The 18,457-nt window shown below is 40.4% G+C and overlaps 2 protein-coding genes across 2 annotated transcripts; both read left to right on the plus strand.

Annotated features, from left to right (window-relative positions):
* Positions 1 to 296: 296 nt before the first annotated feature.
* Positions 297 to 997, plus strand: SERLADRAFT_405941 (uncharacterized protein; the record flags this gene model as incomplete). The annotated part of the gene is made up of 4 exons (XM_007314514.1): positions 297 to 401; positions 518 to 521; positions 598 to 698; positions 767 to 997. 4 exons carry the CDS (start codon positions 297 to 299, stop codon positions 995 to 997), a joined length of 441 nt encoding a protein of 146 aa, XP_007314576.1.
* Positions 998 to 10,033: 9,036 nt separating this feature from the next.
* Positions 10,034 to 10,234, plus strand: SERLADRAFT_340143 (uncharacterized protein; the record flags this gene model as incomplete). Its single annotated transcript, XM_007314515.1, has 1 exon — positions 10,034 to 10,234. A coding segment is annotated over one exon (201 nt), but the record flags the coding sequence as incomplete, so codon positions are not given.
* Between the last annotated feature and the right edge of the window lie 8,223 nt (positions 10,235 to 18,457).

An 18,457-nucleotide genomic window follows, 5' to 3' on the forward strand; every position in this document is an offset into this window, starting at 1 on the left:
CCTCCTTGCCTGTCTTTGACGTGTGCCAGAGTATACAAACTTTGGTTGTTACACAACTCATGGAATGAGTGGAAAGTTAGGGCATTTCCTCATTAGGATGCAGGCAGATTCTGAGATCATATCTTGTATAATTGTAGAGAGATAATTTCTACCTGACTCTGATAATATATATCTCAGTGATTAGATATGGATTAGATATAAACCTGCCACCAGAAAACAAAAATGGATGCTCATTTACCTTCACAATAAAGGTTGAGATGAGTGATATCAGACAACCTGGAAACTACAAAATCCCCATGATTCAGCTTAATTACAAGGCCTGTCTCAACTATCAGAAGAGCTGTCCCCCTGAATTTTCCAATGGGGAGAACAAGGCAAAACTCCTGGTCCTTGCTGTCATGGTGAGCCTTTGTCTGTATATTGATATTGATAACCAGTGAGAGGAAGGGGGAGGCTGGGGAATTGTGGTTTCCTGGTAAGATGGACGCAATTTGCTCAAACATCTGGCACTTTTCAGGAAGGTGAGTTTGCATCTAATACATCCATGAGACACCTATGAGAAAATATTGAGAATCACTTACAATACCATATATCCAGTTAAACAGCTCTTCAAAAATGACCTTGAGGGACTGAAACATTTTCTGGTTGTCTTTGACGTCCTTGGAGATGCCACACATGCCATTTTCTGGGCTGAAACAGTCACCACCAACATCCTAAAATCCCGCATATGCGCATCAGCCCAAGAGACAGCGCACATTTTGTATAGGCTATGAGCCAAGTGTTCTCCCATGCTGCACCATCTGCCTGGGGTGTTATCACCACCGGACAATTGATTATAACACAACCAGGACATGGGACGGAAAAAACAAAGCCTTCGCAGAGCGAGTACACAAAGCACTATGGTCCAGAGCTGGAAGGCCACTCTGCACAAGTTGGCAATGGGAGGAAGGTTGCTCAGCAGCCAACCACCCGGCCAAACACATCTGTTCAGTCATGATAATGACCCTTTTTCTTTTGAGTTGCAATCTTGTTCAAGCTATGTGGCCATACAAAAGACGTCATCTAATGGTTTTTCAATCAGCCAGTAAAACCATCCAGTAAGAAAAAGAGTGACCTACCCTGTATCTGTAGCTGAGATTGACTTGTGAGGCTTGAGCATAAGCCAATGGAGGCAGCTCAGTGTAATCACTGCTGTCTCTCAGATAATTTGATAAGCATAGTGTTTCCACATGATAAAGTAGGGTCCTAACTGACTATTTTGTTGATGGTGATCCTTGTAGCAATAGACTGTAGTAGTATGGAGGTTAGGCTGTAATGTCCTTGAGGTGAAGTAGAACCTGCTCAAACTTTGGGTAAGCATGATATATCAGTCTACGCTACTTTTATGTGTCCTTCTATCACCAATAACATGAATAGTATATCTATCCTCAGTATGCTTGATCCATTTTTGAGAGATGAATTGAATTATAACAGGTGTGAGTAAGCAGGTAAGCCTGGAAAATTATCCACTATCTTGACTAGAATAGAGTATTCTTCAGGAAGGCAATGCTCTATCTGTAAGAAAATGTATTAAAATCATATATGTCCACAAGAAAAAAAACCTTTGATTCAATCCACTCAAACACCTCAAAATACCTGCAGATTGCTGTAGGTGGGTCAGTGTACTCACTGGTTATCATTGCAGGTCTTGACCTTTGCTGGATACTGGGCTGAGTGAGCAGCAAAGTTGTTTGCGATATGGCCAAATGTCTGAGGTATCGTATTGATTTGTTCACAAATAATACCCACTGTTTGTTGATTGCAGGAGCTGCTTCCTCTTAGCCTCCCTGCCTTTTTCCTCAAGGATACAGTTCTAATCCTTGATTTCATTCCTCTCAAGTGAGTTTTTCTTTCTTCTTGCATGTATAGATGACTTACCTTTGTTCACCAATGGAGGAAATGGCACACAGCAATTTCAATGCGTCCATTTTTCTTGGTGGAATAGGTATAGTACATCAGTAAGTTGTTTTATGTTAGTTATGGTTTGTGCTGTCTTAACAGAGTGTATACAGGGTCATGATGCTCTAGCAGAGCATCCAGATAGACTTGTTGGTGCCAACCAGAGTCAAACTTTGCCTTACCTATCCAGTGAAATTGAACAGAATAAACAGCTTTATGTTAACCTTCAAGCCTTTGGTGAGGTGTATATTGAACATTTTAAAGCAGTGGAGAGAAGACAGCCAGTTTCTTGAAGAATTAACCAGGGAACTAGATTCCCATGCAAGTAATGAATGTCATGATATGGCATGCTCAGGCTCATCCTAAGTCAAAGAAACCACAGCCAACTTACTCACCATCTCATATTATACAAAGAATGGATCTTTGGTCAAGATACCACCCTGTCAGAGGGGACTGTGGCGTCTAATGTGGAGGAACTTTGCAATTTTTTAAATACCAAAGGCCCTGGATCTGGTGGATATATTATGTGTGGTTGGTGCCAGGTATATTCCCCAAATTTCTACACAGAATACAAAAAAAGGCAGGAGGACAAAATATGACAAAATAGCATCATTCTTTAATAAGGTAAGCTATTATTCTATAAAGAACTTTTACTAGTTAGCTTAATGTGAGATAGGTTGTCAATGATGACTTGCAATCAGTTTTAATGGATGCTTCAATGAGGAAGTCACGCTAATGGGTGTCATCTGCGGAAAGGCTGGTGTCTGATAGACGCAAACCAGACCTAATGCTTGTTGATGATGCCATGGATGGGGGCTATGCCTGGCTTCATCTGCTCTCTACGTGCAAGGTCAAATATATGGATCTTCCCCACTTTGTCAACCTTGCCATAAGCCAGTTGGCAGATACTGCATTGGTCGTTCTTTGCAAGCAAGTTGCTAGGAGATTTTACATTGGATTGTCTCTCTGCGGGCCCATACTAAGGATATCACTACTCACCAGAGGAGGCAACACTACCACTTCACCATTTGACATTAATAGATACCCTGAGCTATTTATCAGGACCATAATCTTTCTTTGCTACTCACAGACTAGATGGCTAGGCTACAACTATGCTATGGATTACAACAATGAGGGTGTGCTAGTTTTGCATGTTGAGCAAAGTGCAGCTACTCTACTCTGTAAAGTTGTTGCAATCCTCTTCAAGCCAACAGGCCTGAAGAGCCAAAAGGGTTATGGTGGCGGAGGTCTCTGGTGATGGGCCTTGTGCACCTGGAAATCCTGACTACGTCATTATCAAATATTACTGGCTTACCACTGGCACTCCTTCCAACAGCAACATTCATGATAAGCTAGAAGACTTGAAAAGAGATCCATTCTTTGTAGGTTACAATGAAAGCTCCTCACACAGCAAGCATAACCAACTTTTGTCACACCCAAAATCAATGAAAAAGTCTGAAAGTAGTTAAAATATTTAATTGCATTTTGGACCTACAAGACTTTATCAGAATAATGTATTTTGTTAACATATTTCTACATATTCACACAAAAATATAGTATTTATGGGGATATGTCAACAAAAATACATCATTTTGTAGGTCCAAAATGCAATCAAATATTTCAGCTACTTTCAGACTTTTCCATCAATTATGAGTATTGTTACGATAACACAATTTTCGGACCTTTCCTTCTTTTTCATTCTCCGCTTTAACCTTGTACACTTCAGCTTTCACACATGGTGCCACGCGGCACTTCCCCTTTTGTTCAAACTCCTCTTTCTCGCACCGCATTACCTTCTTCTTATTTTAGATACAACTCTCTCACACAGTGGAGCTGGTCATGCGGGCTAGGCCCCATGACATCATCAGCCACTAACTTTATCAACTGTACAGTACATAAGTACAAACACTCTGTATTAGTATATATACCCCAATAGATCCAGGAGACTCCTCAGCGAGTCCTCCTGTTGTATACCAACAAACTCTCTGCAGCTTAAGGGGTAACCACTCCCTCATCACTACCTTTATAGTGTGTTCCTGTGTGCGCCAGAGTAACTAACTCTTGGTTGTTACAAGTATGACAAAAGTTGGTTATGCTTGCTGTGTCATCCATCTTCCATTATCCTGACAATCACCAGCTTTACCCTTCTGCATCTTTTGACAATATCATCAGATCTGGAAATCCAAAAGTGGATGTTTTATATGATAGGGCAAACACTGGTTGGGACAACACACATTTTTTACCAGGAATTCCAATCAGAGACCATTGCCTTTCACCACATCAACCCTTGTGCCATCTATTGCATATCCTGGGACACTTATTCAGGACACAACCAAGGTCATCATGAGCACTGCTGGAGTTTCAGAGTTGGCTGCCTTGGAGAACTGTACACATCAATGCATGGCCATGAAAACAGTTGGGGTAGAAATTGTGTGGTTTTCCTGTGTACGTAAAATGCTGGACGGGATCATTGGTGTTTTACTTGGTAAACCAAGAATTATTTATGTTCATCTCATCACTTGCTAATATCTGGCTACACAGGCCTTCAGAATGGTTACCTGAGATGTGGTCTTATTCATTGTGATGTCAGTGATGGCAATTCATGGCTTCAAGTCAAGGCTGCTTGCCCCATTTTGCTGTCTCAGATTGGCCTGTTAACATCAGTAATGGCTGGTATCCACAGTGTCTCGGAGTTTTAGGAGATTGGGCAATGGCTGAAGATGTTCAAATTGGTGATGCTGACAGGACCACAAAATATCTGACCATGAGTTCTCTTATTTGATTACAATAGAATTATTTCTTATATCTTTGGAATATTCAGGGGACGTATCCTTATCAAGCTATAGGCAGGATTCTACAACCTGACATGCCACATGACTACATCCATGACATGGAGTCCACTCTGGATGTTATGGTTGATCATGGTCAACTGCAAAAGCCTCTACTGTCAACAAATCAACTGGGATGAGAAAGCAAAGCAAACTGCTGCTGGCAAAAAACCTGTGTCATCAAAGCGCTCAGCCCCTCAGAAACAGAAGTCTCCGAAATCACCACCTCATCAGCACAGTGATGTCTCATTACACAGTTCCATTACCTCTGGCTACAAAAAGAATCTCCCTAGGAATGGTACTAAGGGAGGCATCCTGAATATCCCATCTCATCAGTCACAACTCTCTTCTCATAGTAAACAGGACAATATTCCTGCCTGGGTCAAATGCAAATGGGGGTGTCACACACTTGACGCCTACACAGTAGCAATGGAAAATATTTTGCTCTCGCGCCTACACTTAATGACATGCAATCCTTATTTCTGCAGCCATGTGTCTGTCAGGGCAGGGATGGTCAAGCTTTTCAGTGCATTCATGTGGAGTGAAACACTTAGTCCTCCCCCCAAACATATTTCACACTAAGAGATGGTGGATGTGACAACACCAACAAGCAAGACACAGTCTTGGGGCACTGGAGCACAATGAAAACAACACTCAAAAGAAGAGGAAGAGGTGGGAGTGGTTACCCATTAGGATTCAACAAGTTAGTTGTTGGTAGACAACAGGAGAACTTGCTGAGTCCTTCCCCATGTATTGCTCCTGTATATATACTAAAATATATGAGGTACTGTACAGTTGTAAATAAATATTAAAGTCCGATGTCTAGCATGTGACCGGTCACATGATTGGTCTAGACACTTGGTCAGGTGATGTGACTATGAAAAGTCCGAAAATGTAAAGTAAAGTAAATGGTCACATGACTGGTCATGTGACTTGGAAAAATAAAAGTAACAGTACAAAAAAGGTGAAGTGTAAGTAGGTACTGGTATGTCAATTGTAATAGTGGATATTGTGAAAGATATAAGAGGAATGGTATTGAGCCTAAGTCTGATAGGGTGGGAGCATCTGTGGAGGTTATCACTGCTGGAAGAGGAAGGTACCAGCTGCAGCTCCAGGACATGAAGAAACCATCTCTCTTGTCTTCGCCTGCCAACCATTATAATCTTCCAGATTCACCCTTATCTGGGCCCAGCAAGCCTTCAAGCAGGCTTAGTGGAAATAAACACAATTCAGACAGAAATAACAAGGAATAAAATAATTATATACATTCAAGCATGTCATATGGTCTAAATCAGAGTCTATGTGGATAATAAAGGAACATTCAAAGGAAGATATAGCAGACTAAGGTCCGGGGCAACATATTGGAGTGGGGGTCTAGAGTATTATATGGGAGCAAGCTCCAACAAGAGCATGCTGAATGGCAGAACATGAGAAACATCAACCTGAGAAACCCACAATACTAGAAACTTGGATTTAAGGGATTGTGGTGCTTGTAAAAGCTCAGGTCTCTATCTGACTTGTGGCATAGATAGGATGAGCAAATAAATATAGTGTTATTCTTTGACTTAATAAAAACATTCCAAAAATGGCATATTTATAATTTATCTAAAATAATAGAGAGGCTCTTCCTAATATGGGTAAAAAGTGTGACACTATGACTTTGTTCTTATTTTCTCAATATCAAAGTGTTTAAATATTCTGGAAAAACAAGTGATCTGGCAGTTCATACCTTTAATTTGTCTATATACTCTGACTTCATTTTTATAGGCCTTTGGTTCTTTTGTATTGAGTGCAATGATATTGTCCTTGATAAAGTAACTATAAGAGTCAGATTTATACCTTCTACCCCTTTTGTGTATACTCAAAAAGTATCTTAACCCAACTATTCACCCCAAGCAACTTTTATAAAGCAGCAATTTGTGTCTCTCCTATTGAGGTTTACGATAGGAAAAAAAATACCTTTTTACTAAGGGGCATATTAGCAGTTTTTGCTGAGCTCATAACCTGTTAATTTGATAAACAGAAAATACTGCTGTATAAATAGTGAGTATAATATTCTGCTAATATAAAATATATGAGTTGCCACCTCAGTTGATATAAAAATGATTGACACAATATATAATTATGTTGGAACAGAGACAATTAAGTGTTTGGGAAATTTTGTTAACTGTCAACTGCTTAAAAATACATTTTGAATATTTTTGTTAGTTACATTTTGGTTGAAGAGTAGTGTCATATTGTATGTATCAATTGGTGACATTTATAATGTTAATTTCATTAAAACAGTAAATTTCATGAGGAAATATTTTAACTACATAATAAATGAAGTAACAATTATTCTAGTATATATATAGAATATATTGGCAAGATACAATCAAATTTATACTTATTGTAAATACATTTACAATGTTTTACATATGATACTACCCATAACATACAGTACACATTATAAAAATATCTTAAATGTGACTTGAATGACATTAAAATGTATCTTGAATAATATTTAAAATGATATCAGCATGCATTATAAGAATACATGTCAGACATATTAGAAAATTATTAAATATATATATAAGATATTTTGTTACACATATGGCTTCTTCATTTTAGCTTTATTCAAAATATTCTTGCCAGAAATATGTTAAAAACATGGTGGAGACATAATAAATGTTATTAAAATATAACTATAATGTATCACACAGTTATATTGTGGAAACATTGTGTCTGAGTCTCAAATATATTTAACATGTATCTGGTGGAAACATTGTTTTGTTCCCTTGGTGTTACTTGTAGAGGCATTGAGTTTGTTGATTGTAGCCCAATAGTGTGACAAAACCGGATAAACCCGGTCTCTGCTAAAGCAGCCATTCTAGGAGTCATTATACTGTAGCGAGTAGCACCTCCGACTATAAGTAGTAGGGGGTTTAGTATAGGAATTCCTCAGTCATTTTCATAGCCTCTCGGGCAGCGGCTGAGATATGTTACATTACATTTATTAGAGACCACCTTAAACTAACATCTATTGTAGTTTCACTTAGATTTATTAGGTTATGAGCCCTGGTGGTGCAAAAGCTACGCAGGAAATAATTCTTATTTGAAATGGCAACCTCGGAACCATGACCACAGCACACAATACTGTTCAATTGAGAACTTCTGGGAAGTGTCTAGCCACTTGCTGAGAGCTAACAGGGACAGAACTAGAGTCCAGTATGAGTAACTAAAGAATAGGAATACTGGACTCTGCAATACTAGTCCGAAGTTTTGTAAACAAAGGTAAACAAATCAGCCACAAAGGCGAAATTATATAATGCTCAGTGAATACTGAACAATAGAGCAAAAAGAATAAAGAGGAAAGTGATTTAGCAAGAAGGGAAAATAGATAGCACAACTAGATGCAGAATCACCAAAACTAACAGATACATCCACATGTTCAGTTTTCACTGGACCCAACAATTTTCAGATATGGAAACTCCAAATCATCTCAAAGCTACATCAGGAAAAAGTTATCCGGGTTGTTACTGGAGAGGAGCTTAAGCCCTAACCAGGAAAACCCACCTCCTTGGAGGATCCTGAAATCACCTGGATACTTAAGGATGAGAAGGCGCATGAAATCATCCAGGACCACATCTCTAATGCCCTCCTAATGAGGACTGGAGACCTCACCAGCTCCTAGGAGTTATTTGATATTCTTATTCCAGCAACTCACCAAATTGTTCTGGGATGGGACATCATCTATCCAGGACCACATTGTAAAAATCCGGACAATTGATTCACACCTCTCCGGAATGAAACTAGGAGTTGATGCCAAACTCATGGCCTTCGCTCTTCTCCAATCTCTCCCATGCACTCCTGAATGGCAAATAATTCAGTCATCGGTAATCAAACACGATTGAAGAAAATAAATTTACCTTTGATGCAGTTGAGATCCAGATCACTGCAGAAGTTGCACAACAGTCAGGAAAGGCCCCTGGAGGTTCCAAATCAGCACCCAAGTCCAAGGAGAAGTGGTGTGACTTCCACAAAGCCAAGTCACACAACACCTTGGAGTGATGAACACTCCAGTCAGCTGAAAAAGGTCAAAAAAAAGAAGGGAAAGGAAAAACACAAGGATAAAGGAAAAGAAAAGACAAAGGCAAATACAGCGGAGCAATCATCTGGATCTGACTCCAAGGAGGAACAGAGTCATATTGCATTGGAACATGTACATATTTCCAAGCCCCTTGCTAAACACATTCAAGCTTACCTTGTGTTGGAACCCAATAAGACCAAAACAACAATCATCATTGACTCCGGAGCAACATCCCACATGGTCCCTCACCGCTCCTGGTTTGAGCCAGCAACATACCATGTTCTACATCCTCCAAGGACAATCAGTTTTGGGGATGAATCCTCTGTAAATGCCATTGGAATTGGAACAGTAATCCTACAAGCAACTGTTGGCAAAAAGGACTACAGTATTGCACTTTCAAATGTCTTACTTGTGCCAAACTTTACTTTAGCACTTATCTCTGTCCACAAATTGTCTAAAACGGGGTTATCAACACTTTTTCCAGCAGGGTCAAATACTTGTGAAGTTCGGAAAAAGAAGGAACTTATCCTCACTGCCTTACACAAGCAAGGACTTTATCACATCCAAGCAAAACCTGAAATTAACCCGGAGTCAGCTTTTGCAGCAGTAGATATATTTATTGCACAGGAGAATGGGACAGATTGGAATGGACCGCTTGCAACGGATGGTTACAAAAAGACAGCTCCAGGACATAGACACCCTTACCGGAACCCCGGAGTTTTGTGAACCTTGTGCTTTAGGAAAGATGAAGAAATTACCTTTCAAGTCCACTGGAGGAAACTGAGCCAAGTGCCCCATACAAATTGTGCACACAGATGTTGGAGGACCAATCAAACCAACCTCCAGGGAGGGTTTTTGTTACTGGATTATTATTGTAGATGATTTTTCCAAATTTCCATGGATATATTTCCTAAAACACAAAAGTGAAGCACTGGAACAATACAAGCAATGGAAAGAAGATGTCCAAACATTCTTCCGAACACATTTGGGAGAAGAAAACTCCACTGAACTGTACACATAATTCCTCCGGAGCGATGGGGGAGGAGAATATACTGGCAATGCATTCAAAAATCAACTCCAAGGAGATGGTGTCATCCAAGAAACTACAGCTGTAGATACTCCGGAACAAAATGGCATTGCAGAACGCATGAATCAGACATTGGCTACATTAGCAACCACTATGCACCATGATTCTAAGCTCCCAAGGTCATTCTGGGTAGATGCCATGCAAACAGCTGCATATATCACAGCACGCAGCCCAGCATCAGGACTCCATGGAAAGACCCCATATGAAATACTGTTTAAAAGGAGAGTTGATCCAACTTTGCTTCGCCCTTTTGGATGCCAAGCATATGCCTTGATTCCGAAAGACAAAAGGCAAGGGAAGTTTTACTCCAAGGGGCGCTGTCATGCACCAAAGTTGATTGGTAGCATGGACAGGTGTCAATAACGAAGCGAATATTCAAAAAGACTCGCCTTTGCGCCACACAGGCACAGTGACACGTGAGTAGCAATCCAGTCACGCTCACCTTTGCTTTTCCATTTGGTACTTTCCGTGTTTCGGCATTTCAGCAAATTTTTGCGTCGCCACTGGCTACACATTGCATTGCGCCCTCGCTTTTGTTGTTTCCCTTACTCCCCTTCCTTTGCCTAGCCCCACCATGGGCCCCTTCCTCTCCTTTTTATTCTCACCCAACGGTCGTTTCTGGATCCCCATTCTAATCCACCTTTTTGTCACCTCCACCCTCCTCCTCCTCATCTTATTTGCATCCCCACCATTTCTGATGTCACCACTTCCTATCCGCTTCTATCGCCAATCTGTCGACTACCACGTGCCACTGCTGATATCAGCAAAGCCCCAGCGGCCGGTTCAAATAGGGCAACAGGTCCATCTTTATGACGTCGATCTACCATCATATACTACCAAAACATCGGTCACTCATCTTGCCTGGTTGGAGCGTGTGTGGGTAATTTTTGAGCTGGAGAAGGTTCATCCCCTTGCATCGCCCATGTTCATTGCTGTCCCATTCACTTGGGTACACTTATCTTTTGTCCATCATCTTCGCTACAGCTACACCTACTGACAAATTATGACATTTGTTTATAGCATGAGAAAACATGCATTGGCCAGGGCTTGAACCTGGGACTCCAGCTTTCATGGTCTGGTGCTTTACCAACTAAGCTACCAAGGCGTACTTGGAAAGCATACTGATTGGTTGCATGCCCAGAAGGTCCAGAATCACTGTACACGGGTGCGGATCCCATTGTGTTGTGATACCTACCACACGCTGCCTGGGACTCACTTGTTCCGAATTGGGACTACTCCTCTCCCTCCCTCGTTTGACCAGGTGGTCCAACACAACCAGTCCATTGGTAAGGCCATGGAACTGTCGGATTTGGACTAGGTGGTGGACTGGTGGCTCCAGTTTCTTTTTTTTCAGCAGAACATTCATTTACAGTGCGATTATTGTTGATTTTTGAATCATTTTTATGGACACATATTTTTTAGAATGCCTGACTGACAATAAAGGAACTATGTTGATACTGATAGTGTTTTGCCTTGCCCTTTTTTTTACATGTATCTTCCCATGACATCATGATTTTCCTGCTCTCTTTTTGCTATTGGACTTCACTTTATGGCTGTACAAACCTGTGACATTACTCACAGCATTCATTGTTCTATCCCTTTTTTCCCCTTTTTTTGACAATCTTATCCTGCACTACCTACGCAGGATTTGTCAGCATACATTCCTTCCTTCATGTTCTTTCTCATTCTTTTTGCACAGCTATACTGTGCATAGCCTACTTTTCTTTTACTATATAAACCCCTGTATTTTACCTAGTAAAGAACAAGAACTCGAATCCAGACTTCTTCTCTAATCTCAAGTTCACTACTCACTACTACTTGTGATCCAGTGTGGTCACAACACTTCCCACTGCTACCACTGTTAACTGCTGTCATCGTCACTCGTCACTTTTCAAAAGTAATTGTCATCCCTTTCGATTAAAGTCCTTCTGAGCACTACAGTCTGTGCGTCAGGAGCCTGCTATCACTGGGAACTTTGTCACCTCATCATATTGTCATTCTCAAACCTACCTTGTGCTACTATTAGCAAGGTAGTGCTCGTCTATACTCGCCACAAAGCCCCTATCTTTCTATATTCCAACTATCCCTCCTCCTCAAAACCCACACCCATACATCACTGGGTTTTACTTTGAAGGATCGTTATAAATACCACCCCACAAACAACCAGACCACTGCACTGTTCTAAGAGGCAAAACCCATAAACAAGTTCCGTGGAATCTGGGAGGATTGTGTGTTAGTTTGTTTTTGTGTGTGGTTTTTCTAACAACAGTTCTCATCATCGACAGTGCAAAGCCATAATGATTGGCTACACACATGGAAAGCAAGCCTACAAACTCCTAGACACTTAAAAACAAACTGTGTTTTCCAGTTGGCATATCATATTCAATGAATCCGGAAAGGTACAAAAGGACAACACTGCTCCCTGGAACATAGACCCTAGCACATATTAGTGGGAGGGACTCATTTCAGAGAATGCTCACTATCCAGACCAAAATACATTGGAGGAGGATGATCCTGACCCTCAGATCCAAGGTCCAGATGAATTGCAAATGGAACCAAGGAGATGTTCCACAAGCAATAAAACCATATCAGCATGAAGATGTTCCAAGAGCAGTGGGGCAATATCTAACACAGACCTTCCAAGGATACTAAAGGAAGCCTTATCTCATCCGGATGGAGAATTATGGAAGTGTGCCTTGGAGGAGGAACTCCTAAGTCTCAATACCAATGCAGGTATATGACACTTTCCCACTTCCAAAGAGAGTGAAACCTATCACATCAAAACCTGTGTTCCGGATCAAGTTTGATCAAAACAGAAACATTGAGAGATACAAACTCCGGATTGTTGCACAATATTTTACTCAAAGAGAGGGGATTGATTACCAGGAAGTTTTTGCTCCGGTTGCCAACATAGAGTCAATCCAAATTATTCTAACCCTGGCAGCAAAGTACGACCTAGAACTTGATCAAATGGATTTATCCACAGCTTATCTCAATGGAGAACTTGAAGAAGAACTGTACATGCTTCCTCCAGGGGGTGTTTCTATCCAACCTGGATACTGCTGGAGATTGAAGAAATCCATCTACGGATTAAAACAAGCTGGTCGTACATGGAACAAAACCTTTTCTTGCAAGCTCCAGGAGCTCAGTTTCACAAGACTAAATGCAGAAACATGTCTCTATGTATTCTGGGACAACAAACAAATATGCTTTGTTGTTGTCTATGTAGATGACCTCCTCCTAGGAGCTTCATCCCAAAAATTCATGGATATCACAAAAGCAAAACTTGAATCCATATTCAAAATGTGGGACCTTGGAGAAGTAAAATCCATCCTTGGAATAGAAATCCAACGTGATTGTTCAAACAAAATAATCTCCTTATTGCAATGCCAATACATTGACACAGTCTTGGAGCATACTGGAATGAAGAACTGCAAACCTGTATGGACACCAATGGCCCATGGATCAAAACCCCTCGCAAATGCCCCAGGGGAAGATATTGTGCAACACGAGATGCATATTGAAGGGCGCCAAGTGTCATACCTCTCAATTGTAGGCTCCCTCATGTATGCCATGCTCAGAACCCACCCAGACATTGCCTACATTGTTGGAATACTAAGCAGGCATAGCTCAGCTCCAACGAGCCATCACCGGGAAGCTGCATAACATGTCCTCTGATATCTGAAAGCAACCAGGGACATGGAACTACGTTATGATGGCACAGATGACTCTATGGACATAGATTTCTATGGATATTTGGATGCAGATTGGTCTGGAGACCCAGACATGTCTCAATCAACATCAGGCTTTGTTTTTATCACCATCTGAGGAGCAATCTCCTGAACAAGCAAAAAACAAAACATAGTAGTTTTATCCTCCACGGAGTCAGAATACATTGAATTGAGCAATGCTGGACAACACCTTGCATGGTTTTGGACATTTTTTGAAGAAATTGGACATGCTCAAAATGGACCTACAACATTGCACTGTGACAATCAAGCAGCTATCATTCTTACTCAAGATCTGCAGTTCCGTGCTCGCACAAAACATATTCAACAGAAATATCATTTCATTCAAAATGACTTAGTATCAAAGGGGACTTAGTATCAGAGAGAGGCAGTAATCAGATATGTTCCTACAGGAGATATAGTTGCCAACATTCTCACTAAACCCCTCACTCACAAAAAACACTGGAAATTCTCTAAAGCTATGGGACTATGGTTGCACTCGAGTGAGAGTGACAAAACCGGATAAACCCGGTCTCTGCTAAAGCAGCCATTGTTCTCCATAAAGTCACCATTGTTCTCCATGGAGTCACCATTGTTCTCCTAGGAGTCATTATACTGTAGCGAGTAGCACCTCTAACTATAAGTAGTAGGGGGTTTAGTATAGGAATACCTCAGTTGTTTCTATAGCCTCTTGGGCAGCGGCTGAGTTTCACTTAGATTTATTATAGTGTTCCTCTGTACGTGTTGGCAAATTATCCAAGTGATATGTGGGACAACCTTGATTGTACTTTTCATTGTCAGGTGGTGATAATAGATAGTACTGAGCTTTGGCACCCATTTCAAGGCAAAATCTAGCACCTTTGACCAAAACAAATCTGTCACCATAATTGGAAGTATGCCCTGCCATACCATTTAGCTTTGCTGAACCTAGCATATTTCTCAGTATCATAGATATGTGCATGCAATTTACAAAGTAGGAGGAATCTATTGCATCCCACATCCATATGCCTTTACTATATTTGGTTGCATCCTGAAAAAGAGGGTATACAAATGACTCAATGTTACCTGGTCTATTTACCTGGTCTATATGGTCCTGGAATAGCCATTGTTAGGATAATATTGTTGGACTGGTATCTCAGCTTTGGAGGTAAATTAAGCAGTATGAGGATCAATATCCAAGTATCTTATTGCTTCTTCGTAGTAAGTTGGGCACCATCTGTAGATAATGCAAAGCAGTATCACATACATCTTGAAATAACCCCATATTTCTGTAGTGATATTCATGAAGACTTTCACTAGAAAAGTCAGAATATCTTGCTTGACTAGCTTGACTTCCAAAATTTCTTCAGAGTCAATTGCAAGTAACTTTAATATTTCTTGTAGACACTTGTCCCTATACCTCAGTAGTTGTGATGATTGCTTATTTGCAAACATAGCTTGGATGATTGGGATAAATGATACATAGAGCATTTGTGCTTTTGGCTTTGATTTAGATCCAGCAATGTAATATTTCTCTCCACAAGTAGATTGACCTTTCAAAATATGAGGGCAGGCTTGTAGGTCTTTGAAGTGAAGTCTCCTGTATATGCAATACAGCTCCTTGGGCACATATCAATTTTTTCTGGTGCAACCTTGGACAAAGAGCCAGCTAACTTTCAAACAGCATACAGTATAATGATAATATCTCCAATTAAGTAGCTTGTCATGATACGTCAGCATAAAGCTCATATGCCTTGACAGTGCCATTTGATTTTTTCCAAGCAATGTAATGTTGAAGACTGTGAATTTCCGCTTCTGTCACACTGCTTGGCTCAGAGGTAGAGGATTAGGGCACAGCAGGATATTTGTAACCACCCAATAGTTTTGCCTGCAAATTAGTTTGAATAGCAGAGTAAGTGTTGACAACTCCACTTTTGAGGGTACTAGTATTAAATCTTAAATCCCATGCTATTAATGCCAGTTTCATGTCCATTCATATCATCACCAGTAATATTGGTGGCATTACTTAAAAAATTGCCAGTAATTTCATCACTAGTATCTGGGAATACTAAAATATCTAAATCTTCACTTTAATCTGTATCACTATCCTTGTTAGTTTCTGTGTTGTCATTCTTAACATCCAAGGCCAGGCCATGTATTTTAAAAAAAGCATTGCAATTAACACCAATAAATATTAGGAGAAATACAGAAAGCAATATCATTGCTGCTATTCTGTATTGGGAAGTGAAATAAATCAGCCTGTAAAAAGGATGTCAAGAATATGTGTATAAAGTACTAGCACAATACTACCTTACTTTCTACAATACGGACATTACTCCTTGCAGAGTTTAACAAAAAGCTTGCCAACAGAAACTCATTGCTCATTCTGATGCATAGCTCCACATATGCTCTGAAGGCAGGTGTGAACTGATTGTTGAGCAATGCTATATCGGCTTGAAGGTGATTCTGTATTGTCTTAATATTTCATTGCCTTGAAGGAAAACACTTTATAGAGAAACAAGATATTGTGGAGAGGAAAAGCTTGAGAAAGAGACACAACTCAATGCATCAGATTAACCAGATAAACACCTGATAGGAAATTATTAAGAACAAAGCTTGAAGGAAGTGTCTAGCCACTTGCTGAGAGCAATCAGGGACTGGAACTAGAGTCCAATGTGAGTAACTTTATTATTAGAGAGTATGACAGGTATACAGTACCTAGAGTCCAATGTGAGTAACTAGAGAATAGGAAGCATTGGACTCTGCAATACTGTCCGAAGTTTTGTAAACAAAGGTAAACAAAGCAGCCACAAAGGCGAAATAATAGAGAACATAATCAATAGTGAATGATAGAAGAATAGATAGAGAAAGGAATTAAAATATATAGGTAGCACAAAGGTGCAGAATCACCAAAACTAACAGAAATACCTTGAAAGGAAAGCTCACTAATCTCTAGCCCACATCTAGCCTCCTCATGGTTTAATATGTCAATAAGGTTGACTACACTTTTGTTGAGGCTTTTGTCTAGTGGACCCATTCATTAATCAGGACATGCAGGACCTCCCTTTAAAGTTACTCAGGCCGAGGCCTCATTGATCAATGCTGGTATCTCACAGCCCACACCCTGATCCCTTAATCCCCTCAATAAACTCATGATCAAATCATTGACATCTAATCAGTTGCTAAGAAATGAACATTTCAGCAAAACTGTTCAAAATACCAGTCGGCCACTGAATAATTCATGGAAGCACAGTCTTAACACAACAAGTTAGTCGCTTGGATTGAAGGGCTCCTTAGAAAAAAAAGTCTTCTAGCAGACAAGATACGGAAAGCAGAAGATGATCTCCAACAAGTAATAAGTGAAAAGCAAGCACTACAGCAAGAGAATCATGCCCTGCATCAAGAAGTCTCAAAGTTGCACTGCTCTCAATAAGCAGTCAAATTCTGCATAAATTTTCCATTTTATTCCTTCAAAAATACTATAATACATCTTATTTAGGGGTGGTGTGTCTACGATCTATCCTAGCGACTCAGCATCCCACTCTGCACTTATTACTAAACCCATTCTGACTGCCAGAATATCCTGTTGAGGTTCTCTGGGACTTTGAGGATTGTAAGGCCAATGAGGACGTAGGCCTGACTGCCACAAACCCATCTTGACCAGAAATGGACTGAGCCGTCCGACACAAAGATGGCATGATGATCTCTTCCCAAGAGTGGGCTGCAATCATATCAACTGCCTGTATCTCCCAGCATAAGCTGGAGCAGCCTTTACCAATTGGCGGCCAAAAAAAATGTCAAGGAACTTCTACTGGTCATTCTATCCGGTACAGTGGGAGACTGCCTTGTTGGAGATGGTGCAGCAGCAGCCACTACTTGCTCTGTGCTCCAACCACTGGAAGGCTGAGCATATGCTTGGCCAATTGCTGAGGTCAACCGGAGGGACAACCAACGGCTCACAAGCTGAGACCAATGCTGATGAAGAAGCAACACTTACTGGAGCAGCTTTATCAGGGACAGGAACAGGGACCAAGTCACAAAAATGATGCTGCACAAGGTCCAGCGTCTCAGAAGTTGCCAAGAAACACCGGCCAAAAAGTGAGGCCTCCAAGGAGGCAACAGAGACAAGTATGGACATTGACAATAATATTGCAGTTACAACAATGTTGATGCCCCCCCCCCCATCCAGCAGTAAGTTTTTATTAGACTCATCAATATCTATCTAATACAGCATTCCTAGTACCCAAACAAAAGTCTCCTCCATCACCGTCATTTCTCACTACTGTTTCCAAGTCCAGAAACAAGCGGTACAATATTGATTTTATACAGGTTAATGCATCCTTAGAAAACCTGAAAGTTTTTTTTCCCTTTCAGAGTCTTACACTGTCTCCTATCAAAACAGGCCTCATCCAATCATCAGGAAAAACCATTTTGCTATATAGCCAAGCATGTTTCTATGGTTTCTATGACAACTATAGCATCACTATAGTAATCCAGTTTTTTCTATAATAAATATCATAACTGCTATGGTAGCTATAATGGCTTGCTTCTATCTTTGGGAATTTCATTCTGATTGTGTTGAAAACACCATTATTACTCACTAAATGGTTTGGCATATGTGTTAGCCTGCTTATTTATGTAATGGAAGTCTATTACATATGTCCCAAATATTGTCTATATATTCCAGGCATTGCTATGATAGATGCTATATATGCTATAATAGCTTGTTAATTTCTATGAGACATTTTTCTGGTGCTAATGAGAATGCTCCTATTATTCATACCATGGTTTGGTATGTAGGTAAATTAGCGTAATTGTTTTATCAAAA

The sequence above is a fragment of the Serpula lacrymans genome (genome assembly GCF_000218685.1).
Source record: "Serpula lacrymans var. lacrymans S7.9 unplaced genomic scaffold SERLAscaffold_3, whole genome shotgun sequence".
NCBI classification, from domain to species: Eukaryota; Fungi; Basidiomycota; class Agaricomycetes; order Boletales; family Serpulaceae; genus Serpula; species Serpula lacrymans.